The sequence below is a fragment of the Haliotis cracherodii genome, unplaced genomic scaffold, assembly GCF_022045235.1.
Source record: "Haliotis cracherodii isolate W230 unplaced genomic scaffold, xgHalCrac1.p SCAF_33, whole genome shotgun sequence".
In the NCBI taxonomy this organism is placed as follows: Eukaryota; Metazoa; Mollusca; class Gastropoda; order Lepetellida; family Haliotidae; genus Haliotis; species Haliotis cracherodii.
The window spans coordinates 3,088,301-3,111,986 of NW_027266290.1; the positions used below are offsets into that span (position 1 = coordinate 3,088,301).

A 23,686-nucleotide genomic window follows, 5' to 3' on the forward strand; every position below is an offset into this window, starting at 1 on the left:
CTTCTTCCGGAGAGGGCCAGGTCAGCCGAAATAACTAAGACAGAATGCGACCTCTTAAACCCCTGAAGCAAACAACCACAAAAAGTTAATAAACAAACACCCGATGAAGGAGCAACAAGTAGTAGCTCTGAAACGTCATATAAAGAATAAAAGAATAAAAAATGTCATGTATTCGAATACAAGTTCATGATTTAGCCTGGACGTCAAACTTCCATCTACTGGAAATGTTCCCAAGGAGGATGCCCGATCACCATTAACACCTAAGATGACTTTGCCAGGAAGCAAAATAACATGTCACTGAGCAGTGGATCAGACTGGTGTCTAAATCTGTACACATTCATTGAGATACTGCAGGTTCAGCAGGATGATACGGCTATCACAATAGTTAGTTTGACGCTACACAAGGAGACATTTCGAAACCTAGATAATTCCTTTAGGATGGAGAAGAAACAACTTCTCGACAACCAGAAGCCAGTAAACGATTATCACCGGTCTTGGTGCCCAATAGGATTGTAGTAATAAAATGCTAGTTGCAGATTGTTAATTGATATGTTAATCATTCACAATTTCGAGATAAAAGGTGACAATGTATACAGTGTTGTTATCTGTGTAGGATTAACATAAATATGAGAAATAGTGTATCTAGTGTGTTTTCTTTTTATTGTATACTGTGACTCATTAGTCTATGTCTAGCTGGACGCACTCCATACACCTTTTGCCTCATGTGCATCATTTTTATATTGTACATGTTGTGCATGTGACACTTTAATAAACATTTTACTACTGCTACTACTACTACTACTACTAATAATACTACTAATACTACGACTTCTACTACTCTTTAGCTGCTAAGAATCACACATCAGACAATGGAAAGCTTTGTCACGCACCGCTGCGCTGGTAAATTAAGGCCACGCCTACCTAATACTTTTGCTTTAAGTGTCGATCTAAGTTCTAACAGTGGAATGTCGCAGGATAGCGAGTGGCCACATATCTACTTAAAAGTTCCGACAGTGGTATTTATATATGAACATTCGATATTTTTATTCAACCGAATGCTTGAAAATGAATCTCAATTGAAAAGTTCAACTCCTCTTTTGCTTGTTATTCTCGAATAAAATAAATACCAATTAAACTGAACAATTCATACCTAGGTTTTCTAAACCTCCAAGATTTACATTTAGGTGATATGGTAATCACGTGTTCCTACAGATCTACGGACTCGTACTGATCTGTGTACGAAGCTTCACCACTGTCACCAAACTCCAGTCCAGGTTTCGATCAGCAAATAGTGAATGTGGGATTTTGTTGTTACTTGAGAGGAATGAAGTAGCCGCTTGCAATCATTTGTATTTATCTGGCAATTATTAACTACCTTTGGAAGTTATGGTTAATGCTATGGGTACGTACTGAAATATGTGAAATGAATATTAAATGTCTGTTTGTGAATATATATTTAGAGTTGTTTCGACTTCGTCTCATGTAACCAAAATACAACATATTGTTAATGTTCCCAACTTAAAGTTATTGTAAATGCTCAAATATATACACATATCATGATATGTAATTGGTTCTGGACAGCCACTGTGCCCAGAAACGCCTCTCAACTTCAACTGACTTACTCTGGTTATATTGAGCTAAACTTAGTAGATAAGGTTTGTAATACTCAGTTTTTCTAGTAATCCGGGGACAACCAACCTTCCAGTGACTATCCAGCTATCTGGGAATTTTAGTATTGCTTTGTTCAGTCAAAGTGACTGAATCTTCAGTCGATTCGACACGTTTGATATTCAGACGTACTCGTCCAGGTTAATGCCCAAATGACTTATTTCAGGGATAAACTTTCTGTGTTTAATTCCCGTTATTTAACCAAGCCGAGGTCCTTCAATCATTGACTCAAGTGTTTATTGATCGCAGTCGACTTAATTGGCTGTTTACGCATCTAGGGTCTGTATCTTATCAAAGTGTTGTTTTAGCTACTTTCATTTTATTACTATAATACAATTGCTTCGTATTCACTCTGATATTATTAATCGGTGATCCTTGTCAGCTCAGATTTGGCTTTTCCGATCTTTCATTGTCGCCGACAACAACACTTACTGATGAAAACGAAAGCACATACCTTTTGGTGGAGTTGTGGTATACTTGCAGACTGAAGCGAAAACTTTGTCCTTGAGGCCTCCTAACTTTTTGAAGTCCTGTACTGTAAATCGATTCTCTTCAATGGGTCTACTGGCTATCCCTTCTAACTCCGCTGTACGCTTCTTTAGTCCAATACCAATGGCATAGATATGGATGTTTTCCCTCCTAACAGCCTTTGCTTCTGGAATCGTCTTATTGGAATTCCTGTTGGACAAACCATCTGTGATGACCAAAGCTACATTCATGGCACTTCCACGATCACCTCTTCTTTTGATAAACATTTTTTTTCGCAGTGTTCTGAGACCAGCATATGTGTTGGTAGCTCCCCTTTTGTATCTGATTTTGTCGATTGCCTGGAATAACTCTTTCTTCGTTTTATATTGATTGAGGTGAAACTCAATATACACACGGTGGTTAAAAGTGACCACGCCAACTCGGACTTTACCATCATCTATACTTGCTGTCGAAAGGAAGCTTTTCACGAAGGAAAGCATGATTTTGAAGTTGTGCAGTTTGACACTACCGGAAGAGTCCAGCAGAAAGACCAGATCCAGTTCTTGCCTTGAACAATCTGAAAATAGCAAGTTACATTGGATCACATATCTCTCGTCATCCTAATTATTAACTCATTTTCATAGATTTCTGTCCTTTGATATTTCATTTCAAATGTGTGTTTTTATAGCTATCCTTGGTGGAACAGTTGTGGAAAAGAGTATGATAATGTGTCAATGCCCAGCGTCGGTTCCAAACATGCATACCGTGAGTATGCACACTGTCTATCATCACACGAAGGAAGAACAATTACTAAATGTGTTATGAAGTAAAAGAATATTCAAGTGACTATGAATATATGCCTCAGAGGTATGTATAAATGGTCATCGTTTTATATATTATTATAACCTTGTGCAATAATTGCAACTGCTGTGCATATATGACACATATTTCAGTACCTTGAAATCTTGTATGATCGGGTTTAGATTTAGTGTATGTTTCATACTGACAGACAAACAGATATTTGTTTCAAGGCCAATTTATTCATTGTACAAAGTACATTTACATTATATTTATCTAAGAGTTACTTAATTGATATTTTGTGTTGTTGTTGAGAACACGTACATTACAAATTTTGCAACATTTATCATTGCATCATTGTTGTATAATTGACAGAGTCTTTCGAAACGAAAATAATGATGATTAACTGTCTTTGAGATATACATTTCCCGCCGACTTGCATGCAAAGGACAATTGTACATAACATGAAGTTCATCCTCAATTACATGACAGTGTTTACATACATTGTAATACGGCATCATCCCAACTTTTTGTCCATATCTAAATTTGGTTATTAGCCTTCTATTTTTACAATGCTTAATATTTGACAAATATTTTGCATAAACGATATACCATTTATGCAGTAAATAGAATAAGAGGGTCTTGGTGCCTAGAGATGCATGATCATCTTGAACCGAACAATCTTGAACTCTTTCGCTGAACATATGTACAAATAATTCTGTATTGCCAACGCTTTGTGCAACCCATACATCCCCAAAACACGGGTATGGATATCTGTTTGCACTCATTTTCCTCATCTTTGGTCAATATATCTTGCATTTTACATAATAAATAGTATGATGTGGATACCTGCCACTTTCACCTTAGGCCACTACATTTGCAGTTCTGTAGCCTGTGTGAAGAAAACATTTACAAAATTTGCAGTGGACAAATTCAATCACTTTCCATTTTTGGTATCCCCAAATCATTAATTTCGGAACAATTTTTTTATCAAATATAGAAAAATGATATCGTGACCGAAATATCGTAACGCCTTATTCACAATTTCGCTTGCTTGCTCACATAATGTTTTACAGGCTTAAGTCCAACTTAATTTGGGAGTGAAAATAAATCCCAAATATCATAGGCATTAACTGTTTTCATACGCTCACCGTTATATAATACCATCTCTCATTTTTTTACGAGGGTCCTCCCATTTTAAACACAATAATTTTAAACACAATAAACTCAGTAGTAATATCTGTACCCCATTTATAAGAGTATAAATATAATTCATCAAGACGTGTTTGTAATTTTAATACACTGTCTGCAACACGTATTAAATCGTCGGCAAACAATAGGGCAATTATCTTTAACATTTCCTCTGAGATAAGAACGCCACCCTGGAAGTTACTTTCCAAACATATAACTAATTCGTTGATAAACAAAGAAAACAGTACTGGACTAAGTGTACAACCTTGTCTTACCCAACAAGAACTATCAAAATACTCAGTAATTTTCTTATCATAATCGTATGTTACAGTTGCTTTTACATCATTATACATACCCTGGATGATATATAATGTTTCATACACTCCTAAATGTTCGGTCATAGGTAGATGGTAGATTGTCATATTGACAAAGAAATAACATTTCTGTCAATGGTTCGGTGTTAACACTGGACTCGTTAATAGCCTGCACGAGAGTGAAGTAATTGGATTCACATTGATGAGCATGGCCGTTACCAAGTGTTCCGTGTAGGCTGCTTGTTGACCACGATTTTAGTGACGCACTACACTGAATATCTATCAGGTTTTAATAACTGTATAGAGGGAGTACACTTTACTCAAAAGGGATGTGAATATTATGTGAAACTTTAATACAACACAAAGGAGGTCCCAGATGTTCAAGTGCATGGGGAGTATGTTGTGAACATTTTTGAAGCTGTACACCTTTTCATAATTAAATGACATCACAGTTGCGTTTAGAACAAATAGATATGTATAGATGTTTCAGGAAATCACAGCATGTATGTTGCCATAAGAGGACAGGCTTTGAGGTTCTATGAAGTTCACAATTGATATACTGTATACGAATATTGTAACAAGTCTGTACATGTTGATTTCATTCTACTCCTTTTCTTGGATTTCTACAAATAACACCAGGATGACGTACTTTTTTTTATTTTTGATATCATGAACACAACTGAAACCCCACACATGAATGATAATGTGGAATATTGGTTCTTATGAGGGATGTCCTTAAAACATAAAGTTAATAACTTCGACTTCACCATAAGAATTTTGGCAACAGATCAAAACTATCAACATGCAACTAGTTAACCTGGAAACTGAACTTAAGAATTTAAGGATCCTATCAAAAAATGTACAGGAATATATATAGTCCAGTTGAGTAAGGCACATTCGGGGTTTCTTTTTAATGTGTTTTCTTTATTATTCATGTCCATGTTGGAGGTACATTGCTTTATTGTCTTGCTCAACTCATCGTTGACAACGTTTCTACTCTTACCCTCCGTGGCATGCATGAGAGCATACATTGAGTCCCTTTAGGAAACAACGACATGCATGTAAAAGACTAACGTTCGGAAGATAAGGCCTAAATCTCTCAGTAGGACTAACCTCATTCGCCAAAAATAGCGCAGACATTAGCACTAGGATCACAGGTAGTCCATCTTTTTGTAATAGAAGACCGTGGCCCTTATCGCTATGTTAGTTAATAATTAGTTTTCTTTTACAATTTATGTCGTTATATCAGCTGTGGGCACTTCATCTTCCTTAGAAGACATATAGGCAACTATGCTGTCCAAAAATGTTATTCCTCATAATTTAAACATCTTTTGATCTCTAAATATGTTTGCATCTAAAACTTAATTAGAAATGCTTAGACTTTAAACGTTTAAGATTCTAAACATGTCCATAACTTAAAAACGATGATTACCAGTTGTATCATGCTCTGCAACCAACAACATCAACTCAAGAGCTTCCAAGTGTCGGTTCACATACAATACGTCTCTACAATCCATGACTCTGTATTTATTAAAGCAGACTAATAATTCATTATTTGGAGAATAATACTATATATATATATCTGATCCGTCAACATTGAACTAAACATTTCTCATCTGACTCATGCTTGATTTCATTGCCCTGAAATGTCCTGGTCTCTTTCATGATGTAAATTTGTTACAAATGTACATTTGTTCCTCGTATTGAAAAGGAGGGGGTAACTATTAACTATTGTCACCATTAACTGTAATTCGCACTTCTGAGCGCCAACTTAGATTTTAGGGCTATTGAGATCCTGGCCTAGTTCATGTATTATATGTCATCAACATGTTTATTTAAACCACGGAAAACCTTTTATCCTTTTGCAACGTACACATTTTCTTAAAAACGTTAAGTACCATATATGTCTGGCGCCTTCGTTATACCTAACCGCCTTTTTACAGTGAAGACATCTGCTGACATCATATTGACACGAGACCGCCAGCTTCTCAATAGGATGATAGTAATAAAATGCTAGTTTCAGATTGTTCATTGATATTTTAATTATTCACAATTTCAAGATAAAAGGTGACGTTTCACACATGAAACAATGTATACAGTGCTGTTATTTGTGTAGGATTAACATAAATATGAGAAGTGTATCTAGTGTTGTTTTTAATTGTACACCGTGACTCGTTAGTATATGTCTGGCTGGACGCACTCCATACACCTTTTGTCTCATGAGCATCATTTCTATATTGTACATGTTGTGCGTGTGACACTTTAATAAACATTTTACTACTACTACTACTACTACTAGTACTACTACAATTACTACTACTAATAATAATACTTATACTAATACTAATACTACGCTTCAGCCAATGAAAAGCTTTGCCACGCACTGCTTCGCTGGTAAATTTAGGCCACGCCTACCTAATAGTTTTGCTTTGAAAGTCGATTTCAGAGCGCGTGATTTCAGCACTTACACTTGACCATTTATATACTTTCTACTGATGTTATGATTATCTCTCCTCGGAAATATATCTACAAGGACAACTGATATTCCCCAAAAATCGCAATATATTTTTTTTACTTTACTTGTCTTTAAAATATTTGATGAAAAGTAACACCTCATTTGCCAAAGGTGTAAACTAAATATATTCAACCAGAAGCTGAAACGTGGCGGGACATACGGGTTTGGGACGCCTGTCCGCCGTTATCATTTTATCTGCTACGTAAATATCATACCATGTAATTTCTTTGCAAAGTTTCAAATGAATAAAATAGGAAACAAATATTTGCAAAGCCAACGCTACCTTTTCGTCATTTGTCAGAACCACGTCATTGTGTTTTCAGTAATTGAAAAACATCACGGCTTGTCACCTTAAGGTACAAAAAAGGGCCAAAATAAGGTGGGTACAATGTAGGAGACGTTCACCACTTTCGTGAGTTCTAGGAACTGTATGCTGTTGACAGACCAACGACCATAATCTTAGCAAGATGGGATTAAAATCAACCATCAGGGCGTGGCTTCAGTGCAAACTTGCACGGGGTGTTGTGGCGCCTAAGACCATTCCACGACCTGTGCCGTTTCAAAACAAGAATCAAAATGAAGTCGTGGGTGAATTGAAGTAGTGAGGAGTGTCAACTTACCCAGCTTGGCGGAGGCCTTCCCGAGGTGGAAAAGCCCCAAGACGAGGGAAAGCTGCCAAATCCTAAAATAAATATAAGAGTTGTAATTCTTTGCACGGAAATTCTGTAGACGAGAAGACGCCAACAGAATATCTACAGCAGTGTCTTATGACAATCGTTGTCGTCCCCCGAAGGGTTTCGATCAAAACTGTGTGGTATAATATTATTAACTAAACGACACATCACTGATGCTCTATCGCAACTTTTTAACTGTATGAGACAGACGTCTTATGAGAACACACTGCCAGTATTTTCTTGATCGTACCTAAGATTAGCATGCACACCAACGGAGAGACAACAGCAGCCAATGCTTTATCTCCCTCATTGTGGAATCTGACGCAAAAAAAATACCACGAACAGCCGACGAAAATTAGCACACTAAACATAGCTGACACAACGTCATGATGTTATGACGTTCAATATTCACAAGCTATTGTTGCAATGCAAACACTGATCTTTGACCAGGCAAAATAAATTTGCGAAAATAGATCTTTTTGCGGTTTGAATAATGAGACAACTTTAATAGGTCTTGACGTAACAACGAAACGATTGGGAGAGTACATGAAGATTCAAGGCCATCACAGTTGAGCGAGATCGCTAGAACGCGAGTATTTTGCCAAATATCGGGAGGACGCGAACGTTTGGACAAATATCGCGTTTTTGCGAACTTTTGAAATTCTAAGCTTGTGTCAAAAGGTCGAGATCAAGAGAACGCGAGATTGTCTCACACAGAATTTCATAGAAAACACACAACATGTTTATCACCTTGGTACCACACAATAACGTAATCAACGTAAAGTACATCACGAGAAGAAGCCAGCAAACTCCGGATATATAGAAATCAGATGTAACGAATAACCTCATATGACGAACCTAAACTTAATGCTGCTATGGTAGTTATGATAACTGTAAATGTGAATGCCAAATTTCCAAAGTAACAAACGTAAGTGAAATAAAAAGATTCCGGGCGAAGACATATTAGGGTATTCGATATCAACTTACCTCATGATTAACAGGCGACCCGACGATACCCACTAGTATATGCTGCCCAGTTTATATATACATGCATTTAAATTAATCGTTACAGTCCCAAACTGTGGCGGATAAAGGACTCCGATTTTACAAGGACATGTTTTGCATTGAGTTAGTTTACTACAGAGAGACATCGATCAGATTGTAATTGGAAATTGGAAATTTTCAAAAGTTTTAATGACAAGCATCAGCAGATTCAAATTTGAACGGAACGACAACTTAGTTTAATTAAATTTTCCGCATTGTATAATATCCTTCTATATCGACATTTTGATAACCATAACTACATGTTTATCAACACCATGGCTCATTGATATTAGTATTAGGAATGCACCATTGACTTCCCTCTGTTGGAATGAGCCAACAAATAACTTGAAAATTGAATCCATTCAGTGGTTTAGTGAAGGCCATTCAGACAATATATTGCATTACTGATTTTATTTAACGCAAAGAACATAATATGCTGATTTCTATACACACGCTTGAATTATATCCAAGGTAACAGTCACATGTTGCGAAATGCGTAGGTTCCTGCGCACAAAAAGTCCTTTCATAAATATATTTTTCACAGAATTACAAAAGTACTTATAATTAATGTTCACAACAGCTGTCAAAAGGAAATGTGAACTGAGATATATTAAGCAACATTACGCAACAGAATATCCAGACTTCAATCTCGTAACTCAACCAAGTCCATGTGTCAGTCTTTGAACGTAAGAAAACATTGTGATTGTAAAACAAAGCTCACCTTTTCGCGAACACCTTATATCATCGCTATTTGATAGTGATTCTAAACACATGCTCATGATATAGTCGGAATCGTGCAATCGACTCTGCTTTTAGAAGAGATTTCTTATGAAAATGGAAAGGGGTTTGTAGCTTGTATATAAATATGACACACTTTACAACGGATTAAACCTCCTATTAATTGACAGTCTTAGCATGTATGTATGCTAATGAAACCATTTAAATACGATTTTACACTTCACTTTATGATCAGTTTGCAAGAACAAACAATTAGAAACATATTTTTTTACAGATACTCCAAGTAATAGTTTCTAACATTTCAAAAACTAAGTTCAAAACCTTTTCCTTCCATACACGGGCCTCATCAAGTTTGCAATCAATGACGAAGTGCCATGCAGTATACGGGTTCGAATCCCAGAATTGAAAAAAGTCAATCCATGATTTGCAAAAAGAAGAAAACGATTATTATTTTTCGCGGAGGAATAAACCCAGGAAAGGCAACGGGCAAAGCGAAACCACCAACACATCAGTATGCGAATGTATCACTCCCAACAACAAAAGAAGACGTCATGGGGGATTTAAACCTTCTCTGAAAACTTCTTGCTGGTGTCATCACTAATTTTCAATGATCCATTCATATTAACAATTTTTCGTTAAAATTTTGCCTTTTACGCAGGATGAAATCTGTTTCGGCAGATAATTGAGGCTGTAATAACGGAGCGTTGTTGTCAATTATATATAATTAATGTTTTGTGTGAGTATGCAGTAATGATTTACTATTATTGATTTTCCTGTTGTTATGAAACTTCCTGTAATTTAAAATTTGATCTACAAAATGAAGAAATGCAAAAGTAGTAAAACCGCAAATATCTGATAGAGTGTTGCCGACATCCTACAATATTAATACCAAATATGAGTTGATAATGTATAATGTATAGATTGGGATTGATATGTGTCGAAAGAATGGGTACTGCAGCAATTTGGTGACAAGATGGAAACATCGCAAAAACACCGTCGTTTGCCAGATCGAGAAAGTGACAGTCGGAATGTGTTTTCTAATCATGCAATCTCGAAAATGTTAACACGGGGTATTCGGAACGACTGTTACGGCCCGTATGACTGAGTCCGTCAAAATCATCCATCTATCTCATGATCTCGCTTCCGTGGGATAAACATTCGAACGGAGGATGCATTGCACAATACGTGGGAAGCAGTGCCATACAATCGCAACCATATATTAGGCACACTGGCATGTTCTTTTGTTCAGTTTTCAAAATATTAATCGAGGACCGTGTCAATATATTTTCCAAACGTAGTCTGAAATGGAAGTCGCCAGCGTGAAACGTGTGCCGTAAAGCTCGAGAAAGCTGCTTTCTAATTTGCTGATGTCGACTTCTTGTTAGTCGTTTCATTGGTCAGTCAAAGTTCGCGAAAGGTCGTTCTGACGTGACCCGTAATGGGATGTCCTCAGATCTTTGTTCAGCGGCAGCGAGAACTCAGATCTGATTGTAATTATATTGAATGAAACTTAAGCGTGATATTCAAGTTCGTCTTTGTATAATCAAAATTTTGATCCGTGTTTGGGAATTCTATTATACCTAAATAAGAGGAAGAGGAACGATTCCAATCAAGCAGTTTACTATCAGTGGTGTTGTGTTTTAAATACAGAATGAATGTGATAGAACAGCGAAAATATGCCACGACTCATCACGGAAGCACTAAGCAGCAACGCCATCTGCCGACTGAATACAGGCGAATCATCCTCAGCCAAAGCCAGATTTGTCTTAGTATACATAGCACCAAGCATCATAACAAGACTGTGTAAACGTTTTCAGACATACGTGACAACCCGTGACCTTCACAAATCCGGTCAACCACGTATTACTAAAAGAGCACAGGGCATATTCAAACGGCTACGTCACTTACGTGAAAGAACCAATACGGCCACCTCCACAACTACGGCAATTCCAGGATTGCGTAGGGTATCACCCCAGGCAGTGACGAACCGTTTACGCGCCGAAGGTATTCGCGCTAGACGACCAGGTCGAGGGGTCATTGTGACGGACCTGCATGGTCGCCTACGACGTTAATGGTGTCACAATGACAGAGTAGGGCCACAACTGCGACGGAGACAAGTTTGATTTAGTGATAATTCACGTTTTATGGTTCGCCGTGCGGATGGGAGACCCCAACTGCATACAGGAAGTGAACAGATTTGTCGGCGGTAATGTGATGATGTGGGCAGCCATCTTCTACACTAGTAGAACAGACTTGGTGCAGGTTCAAAGGAACTTATCAGCACATGGATGAGATCTTTGGGCCCAGTATGCAACAAGCGAACGTCATTTCCAACGTCATTTCCAACAAGACAATGTCCGACCTTACACGACAAGACTGGCAATATCAAGGTCCTGCCATGGGCCCCCAGGTCTCAAGTTTCTAACCCTATCGAACATTTATATACTGGTTGCACCAGATCAACGACTGCTAGCACATCAGCATAAACCAAAGTACCTCCGACGGTCGGCACAAGCACTGCAGGAAGAGTGGGTGAACATTTCCCAGGCCACAATTCGGGATCTGATTGCTTCCATCGGACGACGATGCCAGTCAGTTTTGAACACTAATGTGATACAATAAATTGAGCACAGATGACCTTAAATTTGAGAATCTACTGTTCCATTTATGCCAAGTTTATATGATATATAAAAAAACAACTTTAAAATCACTTTTGCGTTTCTTTCCACGTTTGCAGTAGAAACGAACAGGCATTCCTGTTCTCCTTTGAAGTGAAATTGAATATGCGAGCGTATATACTTGAATATGTGTAAAAGTGTGACTTGCCAAACGTAAGTTGTAGGTGCAACTTTTGATAGAACAAAGAAATATTTCACGTGAATACTTTATCTACCGAATTCTGCCAGTAGCGACGCTGTTCTTGGGGAATATGGACGACATAAATTATGTACAATTTGCCTCCTGAAACGTATTAAATACTGGACAAAAGTAATCAACATGAATAATAATAATAGACTACCTAAAAAATCATATATGATGATGTGTGGTCAAGACGAAATAGGAAGAACATCATGGGCGACCCTAATTTGGAGAACATTGTATTTCAATATGAATTGATATGAATCAATATATTTTCTTATCTGAATTCAAGCAACGCATGATTGACTCAGAAATACAGAGATTGCATTCCTCTATTTGCTCAAACTCTCAACCACCCAACTACATACTCACGATTGAATTATTTTCATTATCATAATCTACTCACATAGCTTAGTAATTTATTTAATGTTTGCTTATAAATGTCACTTGGCAATGCGGTAATGACATTAACATAGCCTAGACTTAACACCCATTGTTATTTATCATTAATGTATATGTAACTTCCAATAGTGCAATCAGCCATATACATGTAATGTTTCTTCAAATGCACTACTTCGTACAACGTATTGTGTATGTATGTTCAACAGGCCAATTGACTGAAACTTCATGAATGCATCTAAAAATCTAAAATATAGAACAACAATGCACTCCAGATTGCTGCAGGTGTTAATATTGTGCGTACAGGATACGAACAGTATCCTTCTCATGTGTTATGTGTTACGTCTTATTCTGTCTCAAAAGCCTTGTGACCATCCTCTCTCTCTCTCTCTCTCTCTCTCTCTCTCTCTCTCTCTCTCTGATTTGCTACAATATAGACAATTTGTCTCGATAAAATCCCAGCAACACAACGATTGTGTAGTGCACGGAGTCGGGCCCCTTTTGATTTTATAAGTTATAGACATCGACACGCGGTACCAGGCATCTCAGAGTCTACGTATGTAATCGCATGTTATGTTTTATGTTACGTCATCTTAGCGTCTCCTCACCTGGCGTTCGCGTTTGGTAGACAATTAATTGGTTGTAGATCGAAAGGGTTTCCTGAAATCAATTGCATATGTTACACATGTGATGTTGGTTACACGCGATCACACGTCAAAGCGGTTTTTCTAACTAGATACGAAGGATTATTGTGGTGATTTTTTTATTTGATCTCCCTAAAAATACAGAATCATAATTGATGGCTGGTTCTCTGCCGCCCAGTGGCTAACATTCTCTACCGCCCAGTGTTAGCCTAACATTCTCTGTCACCCAGTGGATAGCTTTCTTTACCGCCCAGTGGCTAACATTCTCTGCCTCCCAGGGGCTGAGAATTCTCTACCGCCCAGAGGCTAACATTCTCTTCTGCCCAGTGGCTAAAATTCTCTGAAACCTTGTTTCAGCGGTGGGTTAGAGTGAGGTCTACCTCTGGCTTCACCATCTGCCAAGGAGGAGAAGTCGGGAGGGTGATATGATATTTAGATCTAATTTAGTTGCAGTGATGTGTGGTTGAATTCTTATCCAATTTGTGTAACTAGGTTTGACAAATTTCAAAACCGGTTTTCATACAGAGGGCTGAAAAACACAATAGAATGCTGGGTTTGATTTATTGGAATATAATTTAGTGATGCATTGCAGTGATGGATTAATGCGGCATTGTTCGAGGGAAGGTACATCAGCTTCGACATACAAACTGTCCACAGGAGAGGTCCTAAACAGAGTCTTAGGACTTGGTTGTGTATTGTGTCTAATATTTCTAAATTGCTTTTGCAGGCTCCAGCATAAACATTGGAAACATAATCTGGTTTGGAGAGTATTAAAGATATGTACAAGTGAAAGAGGGTTGTCTGATACCCTGCCACTCGTAATTTGAAACGACTTTAACAAATGGAGAGCCTTCAGGCACTTTGTCTTTAGATATTTGATGTGTGGTAATAATGTGCGATTACGGTCAAATATGAGGCCCAGGAATTTGGCCTCCTCTAATTCCTCGATAGGAGTACCATCTAAAAATAAATCTGGATCTTTGAGGGGTTTATATTTAGGACAAATTTCATACAGTTTGTTTTGGATTTAGAAAATTTGAAGCCATTTTCGAATGCCCATTTTTGAATTGTGTAAAGACAGAGCTGTAGCTGTTTTTCTATTATATGCATATTTGTACCACAAGAAATGTTGAAATCATCCACAAAACCAACGACATTGTTTTATACTTTAGTGAGACTACTAAGTTTGATGCTAAAAAGTGCGAAATAGTATGCTGCCTTGAGGGATGCCCTGATCTTCATGGAAATGATAAGACAGGGTAGAGCCCACTCGTACTTGAAATTGTCTGTTGTTTAAAAAATGAGATATGAGCTGAGGTAATATGCCCCTTAATCCAAATTCATGCAAATCTTTTACAATACCATGTTTCCACGTTGTATCATAGGTCTTCCCTAGGTCGAAAAGGATTGATACAGTATGTTGTTTCCTGACAATGAAACTTTTAAGTAATGATTCTAAACGCACCAATTAGTCAATGGCACTTCCATTTATTCTGAACCCAAACAGGAGGTTATTGGTCTCCGAGTACAAGACTTATCGATTATTGAGCATGCACTCCATTGTTTCACAAACAGTGCTAGTAAATCATATTGGATGGAATTTGGACGGATCTGTATGACCCCGTCCAGACTTTGGTATAGGAATAAGAAGAGTATTGTGCCATGAAGGAGGGAAATTTCCGGTGACCATATACCATGAAATATATTTAGGAGCGTTTCAAAACATGATCGGGCAAGTGTTTCAGGAGCTGATAATGAATGTCGGCTCCTGCGGCAGTGTCATGAGCTTGCCCTAGGGCAGTATGCAATTCATGGAGTGAAATTGTTTCGCTGTAGTGCTCACCATTATCCGAATTAAGATTGACTTCTTTCTTTTCCTGTTGTTTTTGAAACCTCTGAAATTGAAGATTATAATTTGATGAGGAGGAATGGTTTGCCAAAGTTTCACAAAGCTTGTTGGCAATTTCAGATTTAGTGGTTAATAGTGTATTACCATCTTTGAGATGGTGAACTCCAGATTTTAATCCTTTGCGCTTAATCTTTTGAACTATGCTCAACACCTTCCACATGGGTGTGTGGGAATTGATTTTGCATACATAGTTTCTCTATGGTTGACGTTTATTTTGTCTAAAGGTACGTCTCTCTTTGGCTCATGTGATGTTAACATTATTCAGGTTGTGGCTGGTTGGATGTTGACGGAAATAATGTTCAGCTTTCTTCCTATTGTTTCTAGCTTGTTTACAATCGTCATCGAACCATGGTTTACATATATGAGGGTTTGCGGAGGACTTAGGAATGCTTTCGTCTCCAATAGCATTGAATTGATCTGAAAAACCTTGTACAGGATCAGGGACATTCATGAAATTGTCAGGTTTTATTTTTTTTCTGTACATTATCATTGGAATAAAGACCAATTGGTGTTTGTAAAGTTCCGCCTTGCTGAAGGTTGTTCGTCAGAGGGATTGATAGTTGTTAGTATTGTTGAAAAATGGTCACTTCCACAAAGATCATCATGGACCAACCATTCACAATCGTTTAAAATAGTTGAATCTGTCAATGAAACATCAAGGGTAGCACGTAGTATTCAAGAAATGTACATCTTTTTATACATATAATTTCTTGCCTGTAAAGTCAACGTGCTGTATCAGGGTATCACTTTGTGGAAGGAAGATCATTAACTAACAAAGTTTGCATAGTTAGAATTTGTGAATGACATTACCTTTGTATCATTGTAATAACTAATTTTCTCATTCTGTATGTTTTCAAAATGTGTCAGTAATCCTTTCCTACATTGTCTGTATATTACTTGTTTTGTTATCAAAAGTACAATATTCAATGGGTTATTGTGTTTCCCTCGAAATCCAAACAAAACATTTTTTCTGTTTAAATCAATGGTTCCTTCCACAACAGATTTTATCCAAATACACTGTTTCTCCCAAATCTTTCTTACATGTTCACAATCATACAAGATATGGATTATTGTTTCCGGTTGATTTGTACAGAAAGTACTCATCGGAGAATCAACATATCCAATTTTATATAAATATTTGTTAGTTGTAAGAATGTAGTGAATAATCTTAAACTGAAACCATCTAATATCCTCACATTGAGTGCATCTCATTTGGTATACTTTCCCATTTGTCAATGCCATGAAATTTAACAAACTCCTGTGCTGATAAAGTCTATATTTTGGTTTAGAAGATGGGTGAGTGAGTGAGTTATAATTTTACATCGCACCGGCAATATTGCAGCCATATCGCGATGAGAACAAATTGATTATAATAAAATTTCTGTCGTCAAAGGACAATAAAACAGAAAGGTAATTATCACAGTGTAGACATAAAACTTACCTGAGCAATAGTAAAACAAAGACGTTTTCTGTACATGAGTTATTAGAAAGTAAAACCTGGCTAGAGACCACTGGCGACTAAAGCTAGACCACCTAACTGGGGATCATGGGGACTTACAGTGCTTTTGCTTCCTGCATGATTCCCAGCAGGATTTAAGCCATCACTTTGGTCACGAGTGGTTGTATGAAATATTAACCAATATTACCAAAAAAAAACAGAATCAAGGAATTAAAACACTAGTTGATATTAATTACTTCAATATAGATGGACTCACGAGCCACTGTCAGGGGACAATAATTTTACTCTGCTTTAACCCCCTCAGTGGTACTGCCCTCATACATCTCAGTTGACAATAATATCCAACTCTTCTAAAACAATTCAAAATTTATCAAATAATAGTACTTCTTTTAAAAAAAACGAGAATTAAATGAGCACTGATATTATAAAAAAGATCCTTTAGAGATGTTGAATGATAATATTTATCCCTTGTGAGAGAAAAATCAACACAGTCAAGCAAACATTATGCCATACGGTCAGTGCGGAAGAATGAAATACTGAATGCAGATGCTTTGAGAAATCAGGCAAAGGAAAACTTTCGTCAGATTTTCTGCAGGGGAAACAAGCTAACACAGAAACTATGCACCAAGCTGTCAAGATAGTTATAGCTCTCTTTTTTATGGCATTTGATGAGAGGTCTTGTTGTTTTACTTCCCACGAATATTCAGCATATTGCCTCGGCATTACCTCATAATGTGTCAGATTCTCAAATAATTACCCTTTCTCTTTAAACGGAGACTTGTCTGATCAAAACAGTGTCGCAAAGTAGCTCATTCGCCCTCATACCTTATTTCACACAGCAGCCATCATGAAACAGTTGCCATCAATGCTACCTGGGAATCAACAAGTAAAAAAGAAATTCTACAACTTTGGAATGCAGTGACAAATGTTTCTCCTATTTCAGAAAAAAAACTCCACTGCAGAACAGGAGATTTGCAAGACACTCCTGCTCAACTAAAAGAGACTCAAAACACCATTGAACAAAGTAAAGATCACTTGACAACAGATTCAGAAGATGAAGTTGAGAAAGACATTCCTCAAGGAACGTAGTCTTTTCGTTCTATAAACAGCAGGACTTTGTTATGTCCAAAGGAAGAACCTTTAGTGCAGCCAAAAAACATTCTGAATTTAGATCAAGGTGAAGGTCAAACGCCTGTGTCTATTTACAGTGAGAAAATTTGGAAGGCTCTATCATTTCCTTGTCTGTTTCCCATAGGAGAGAATTGTTTTCCACAAGAAAGGTCAGTTAAGCTCAGTGTAAAGAAGTATGTATATGCCAGACTTCATTCCGGTGATTTCCGTTTTGCTGAAAATCCACAGTATATATTTCAGTGTTTGCATTGGGTTCAAAAACAGACAGTCCAAGAGAGTGTTACTGGCAAAAGGCATTGTCACACACGTACATGCAAAACAAAACCTGTGAAGAGAGTTGATTTCATTATCCACGTCCACTATCAGTGCGTGTGGCACGTCCTCCAACAGGGTAAATGAAACTAGAAAAAAATTCAAGCTGCTATGAAAGTTGTCTTGAAAGTCCTAAACACACTTATTGGTGGTCCTTCTGTTGATACTGACAACCTTGAAAACTTCTGTAAGTGCCAATGTTTCAACGGAAGATTACTAAACTGCTTGTTCTGTTTCAGCAAGACGAACAAACATCAAACACATGAACTTTTCATTAATAATTTTCACCCCATTATTACTGAAGGCTCTAATATCCAACATGGATATTCATTCTCTTTCAGATTAAATCCTCCTTGGGGCACTTATTGCATTTTCTTTGCTCAAGAAAATCTACATGACATAGTTGTAACCATTTTCCTTAATAAAAAATGTTTAACGTTTTTGTATGATATATGACCACCCCCAACGGGACTCTCACCCAAATCACTTTTCCTTATGTCATCTGACAGTGCAGACATACCTCAAGACTCTAGAGAAATTCACTTCATCCAACTTATCGTTGATACCGACGACATGGCTCAAACTGTATGTGTGGTATATTTCCTTTTCTTTCTTGCAAAGGCGTAATTTCTCGCATTTTATGGTTTTTAATATGTTGTAACTTGGCCGCCACGTGCACGTGCCACGTTCGTTTCACGTAATGGCGGCCGCTGTGTAGCTTATTCTGTTCTGATAAATTCCATGTTCGTGTACAACCAACATGGCTTTTTTATCTTAACATTATTTCACTACATTGTTTCCTTTTCAACCCGGCTGTAACTTTAAAAAGTGCCCTACGGGCGCAAGTTACTGTCTGTTTTTACCCGCTCGGGGGGAGAGGCTTGCTACGCTTCCTTGGTATGTTACAAATGTATACACGGTCGTGGCTATCGATATCGCGTGTCGCATTTTCGTTACGCCTTTGCATATGTTGTGTTGTAATTATGCATATATCTTTCTGCAATTTCTACCGCAAGATCCGCACTTTACATGCATTCGCTGCTTGGCGGAGGATGGCCACGATGATCAGTCGTGCGCCATATGTGGAGTCTTCACAAAGACAGAAAGCGACGACACGCTGACTTGATTCATTTTGCGGGGTTATTGGAGGCGGGGGTAGACATACGTTCGGCGAAATCTGCACCCCCCCTCCCTGTCAAAGGTTAAGGGCAAGAAGACCAAGCTACGGGCGGGGCTTCCGTCAGCGTCGGATGCGGCCGCGGGGCCTCGTGGAATGCCCGGCGTCGGGCGTGGCAGGCCACTTGGCCTCGGGGATGACTCGCGTCCGGGCTTCGACTCCGGGTTCGCGGTTGATCATCAGCGGAGGGGTGGCGATGGCCTGTCCACTTCCTCCGCTTTGGTTTCCCTGGCGAAGCCGGAGGCTTTTATCGAGTCGAGGCTTCGTCCAGTGGACCTGTGCCCGTGAGCCAGGTGGGTTCACTTGAACCCCCAGCACCTCGGGACCGGGACCTGGTGTTGGACAGGGGACAGTCAGGAGATACGAGGGCCAAGGCCATCGGGCGCCCCCTTCCAGTTCCGTCTACTTCCTCTCTCGCTGAGCAGTCAGAGGCTACCTTCGGCTCAGAGTCGAGGGATGAGGAGTGGATGGAGGAGGGAGGGGATGACTCGGAGGCTGCGTGGAACCTTTCCTTCACATCCTCGCTGAGGCATGTCAGGGATAAGATTGTCCAAGTACTGTCTTAGGTGGCTGCCCCTATGCCCGTCTCGGATCTGTCTGAGTTCTGCCTTCCGGGGGACGCTTTTGCTCTGTGCAAAGCGCCCCAGGTGCGGCTCTGCATTTTGACCTCACTGGTACACGAGGTCATCAATCCTCTGCTGTCGGGTGCCCGTAAAAGGTTCGATCTCCCCGAACTTACCAGGCGGTACCCGTTAGCAGCGGAATGTGACTTCGAGGTGCCGGTCGTGGATGAGTGCGTCTGGACTTCAGTGACCCTGGGCGGGTCTTCGACCTCCAACTTAGCCAAGGCTAAGCAGGTCTGACGGTTGCCACCCTTCCCTATGTGCGGGGCGGGGCGGAGCCTCCCAGATGATGATCGCATGGGCATGGGCATGCGCCGGCTGTGGATGTCCATGTCCAAGTACTCGGCGTCCACACGCCAAGAACTACTTGCACTCCCTTATAAGTTGGGTTCAACCCTCTTCCCTGTAGTTCGGGAGGCCGCTGTGTTGTATGCATCCATCAAGGACTCTAAGACCTTGTTGGAGGTGCCTAGCACCAAGCTGCACAAGCGGGCCTCCCCCCTTGCCTCCTCCTATGCCGATGCGCCGGATCGGTAGTCCAAGCCTGCTTGGAAGCAGCCGCTTCCTTCGGGCAAGTGCGTCGGGAGGGGCAAGAAGGGCAAGGCAGCTGGCCGGGACAGCAGCCTTTTTTTGGGCAGGGATGGGTTCCCAATAGCTCCTACCCAGCCCCAGGTGGCCCCACAGTCCTTGGGCTTCTGACTGTTGGGGTTAATTGCCTGAAGCCGGAAGTGTCCTGCAATCCCTGGGTCATGTCCACACTCTGGGAAGGCCACTTACCTCAGTGGAAACTTCTTCCGCCACCCTTCTCCGGGATAAGGGTGACATACTTCGTGCCAAGATCGTAGCACTGCTAGACAAAGCTGCTATCGAGCTGGTTCCATTGGGACAGGAAAGCGAGGGCTACTACTCGACTTATTTCCTCGTCACCAAAAAAGACGGAGGGTTCAGACCTATTCTCAACCTGAATAAACTGAACAAACTCATAGAGATACCGTCCTTCAGGATGGAGACACTGCGCTCAGTGATCTCTGCTGTAGAGACCGGGGAATGGCTGACCTCGATAAACCTCAAAGACGCCTATCTCCATGAGCCTATACACCCCGAGTTCAAGAAATACCTGAGGTTTTCTTTCCACGGGAGGTGTTATCAGTTCCGGGTTCTACACTTCGGGATCTCCACGGCCCCGAGGGTGTTCACCAAGCTGATGTTGATTCCTGCCCAAGTGGCCAGGTCGCAAGGTCGGTTCTGTCAACCTATCTCGACGACTGGCTGCTATGAGTGGTATCTCATCATATGAGTCAATTTGCTACACAAGCGGTGTTAGACATTCTGGTATCTCTCGGGTGGATAGTCAACCTAAAGAAGTCAGATCTGAACCCTACTCAGTCTCTGGTCTTCTTAGGGGCGAATCTCAATACAGAGACCAGGCTTGTCTCCCTCTCACAAGACCTCATTGTCAAGGTCAGGAGTGTAACTGTACTGTTCCTTCTTTCCACGAGACACACTGCTCGCAAATGGCTGGCTCCAGTTACTGGGCAACATGGCCACGACAGTGGATGTGGTTTTCCGAGCATGTTTAAGAATGAGACCCATTCAGCAGTCGTTGCGTCGGTTGTGGGCGAACTTGGAGGATCTCAAGAAGGTTCTTCTAGGTACTACTTTGTGTCTGAACTTCGAGACAGTGAGACGCACTTCAATAGACTTCTGATAGTGTATCACCCATGGCGCAGTGAACATGAACTTTCAGCACAAGGTAGTTATGAGCAAACTTTTACCAGAAACTATTTGAGCCATAAATTGAAGAAGTTGAAGATGTAGTTGAAAATGTTGATCAAGATGAAGTAGGTCATGACATCTGGGATCGTTTAGCACCAGAAGTTGAGATAATGAGATCCTGACTTAGTGACTGGCATTGATGAAGAGGAAGATGGTATAACTGCAACACAGCAACGTAGGAAGCATTATACTCTTGACAGTCAACTGAGAGTACAAAGCCAAGATGACTATCTGAGAATGATGAGAACCTTAAATGCAGAACACAGAGAAGTTCATGATTACATTTTCCAATGGACAACACATTTTCGCCTTTCCGGCATTACTCATTATATTGCCCAAACCATTTAACATTTTCCTTAGCTGAGGTGGCGGAGCTGGCAAGAGCCACACTATAAAGGCTCTCTACCAGAGTAAAGTGAGGGCGTTGCGACAACCTGGAGATGATCCAGACAAACCAACTGTTATCTAACAGCTTTCACTGGTAAGGCAGCATCCTACTTTAGTTGGACAACACTACATTAAGCTTTTCATCTACCTGTCAGGAAGAAAGGCCAGTCCTACAATTATCACAAGCCTTAGGCTGAGAAATTAACCACAATGAGGTGCATGTATAGTAATCAGAAAATCATCATGGCAAATGAGATCTCAATGTTTGGAGGACAAGCCTTAACAAATCTGAACTTTAACTTGCAGACTGTTTTTGCCAACGAACTGCCAGACCATCAACACTACATATGACCGACCACATAGTGGAAGACCAAGGGTCATCACCCGACGCCAGGATCGTCAGATTGTGCGACATTATCTCGACAGACGGATGGGGACACACCAGCGACACAGTGCAGACACCGTGTGTTGACGATTGACGAGCAGACACCTCCACTGTCACAGGCCACACCGAGGACCCATTCTGACACCACGTCATGGCCGGGAACGTCTTCAGTGGGCAACACCGTACCAGCATTGGCGTCACCTGCAGTGGAGAGAAGTCCTCTTCTCAGACGAGAGCCGTTACTGTATCTCAACAGCAGATGGCAGAGAGAGAGAGAGTCTGGCGACGCCGTGGGGAACGTTATTCGGATGCTGCTGTTGTTGAGAGAGACTCGTAGGGTGGTCCGAGCATCATGGTGTGGGAAGGAATTGGTCTTGCACAGAGGGTCGACCATGTAGTCTTCCAGAACATTGGTCCAGGGAAAGGCAATGGTGTCACAGCAGCTCGGTACAATGATCAAGTCTTGAGACCACACGCCATACCTCATTTGGCACGTCGCAGCTACCACGATTTTCAGCATGATAACGCCAGTGCAGACACTGCGAGAGCAACAAGAGACTTCCTCCTGCAGCATGGCATCAGAACCATGCTGTGGCCTGCCCTCAGTCCCGATTTAAATCCCATTGAGCACCTGTGGGAGGAGATTCAAAGACTGCAGAATGACGTCCGACCAAGGCCGACGACTGCATCATTACGGGCTTTCCTCCCACATTTAGGCTGACACGCCACGATATAACTGGAGTACTGTTACTATACGCTATTTCCTGGATTCATTGACCATTATATGGTAGATTTTGTTTGTAACAAATATTGGTAATTTCATTTATTATAATGTTCATTTGTAATATATATACGTGTTTCCCTCAAACACATATTCAGTCTTTCATTTAAAATGACAAATGAAATTTTAATATTAAAACGAATTAATATTACTTTTGTGTGTTTTTACATGTTCATTCGTGTGCGCAAAGATTCCTATTTTCAAGTTAGACAATACATATCATGTTCGTCCGTGTAGAGTTTGAACTAATAATTTGATACATTGAGGTTTACTGTTTTTTAAAAATGTTCTTTTACAGGTGTAAAGAAAATGTGCTTATTTAGATGTAAGTGATTGCTATTCAGCTACAATGGTAGTTTCGCCCCTGATTATGTCAAAGAGCCTTGGATCACAATACTACCATGCGATATGGGATCAAGCAACCTCTCAGACGA

The 23,686-nt window shown here is 39.9% G+C and overlaps 1 protein-coding gene across 10 annotated transcripts in view; it reads right to left on the bottom strand.

Annotated features, from left to right (window-relative positions):
• The window catches only part of LOC139477436 (fibropellin-1-like), a 48,707-nt gene extending 40,073 nt beyond the window's left edge, over positions 1-8,634 (bottom strand). For all 10 annotated transcript variants that reach the window (XM_071260015.1, XM_071260014.1, XM_071260007.1 and 7 more), the window contains exons 1-3: positions 8,616-8,634; positions 7,575-7,636; positions 2,123-2,713 (exon numbers count right to left, since the gene is read on the bottom strand). In XM_071260015.1, coding sequence (XP_071116116.1) covers positions 2,123-2,713; positions 7,575-7,636; positions 8,616-8,620 — 658 coding nt within the window. In that variant the 5' untranslated portion in view covers positions 8,621-8,634. The remainder of the gene's footprint in view (positions 1-2,122; positions 2,714-7,574; positions 7,637-8,615) is intronic.
• Between the last annotated feature and the right edge of the window lie 15,052 nt (positions 8,635-23,686).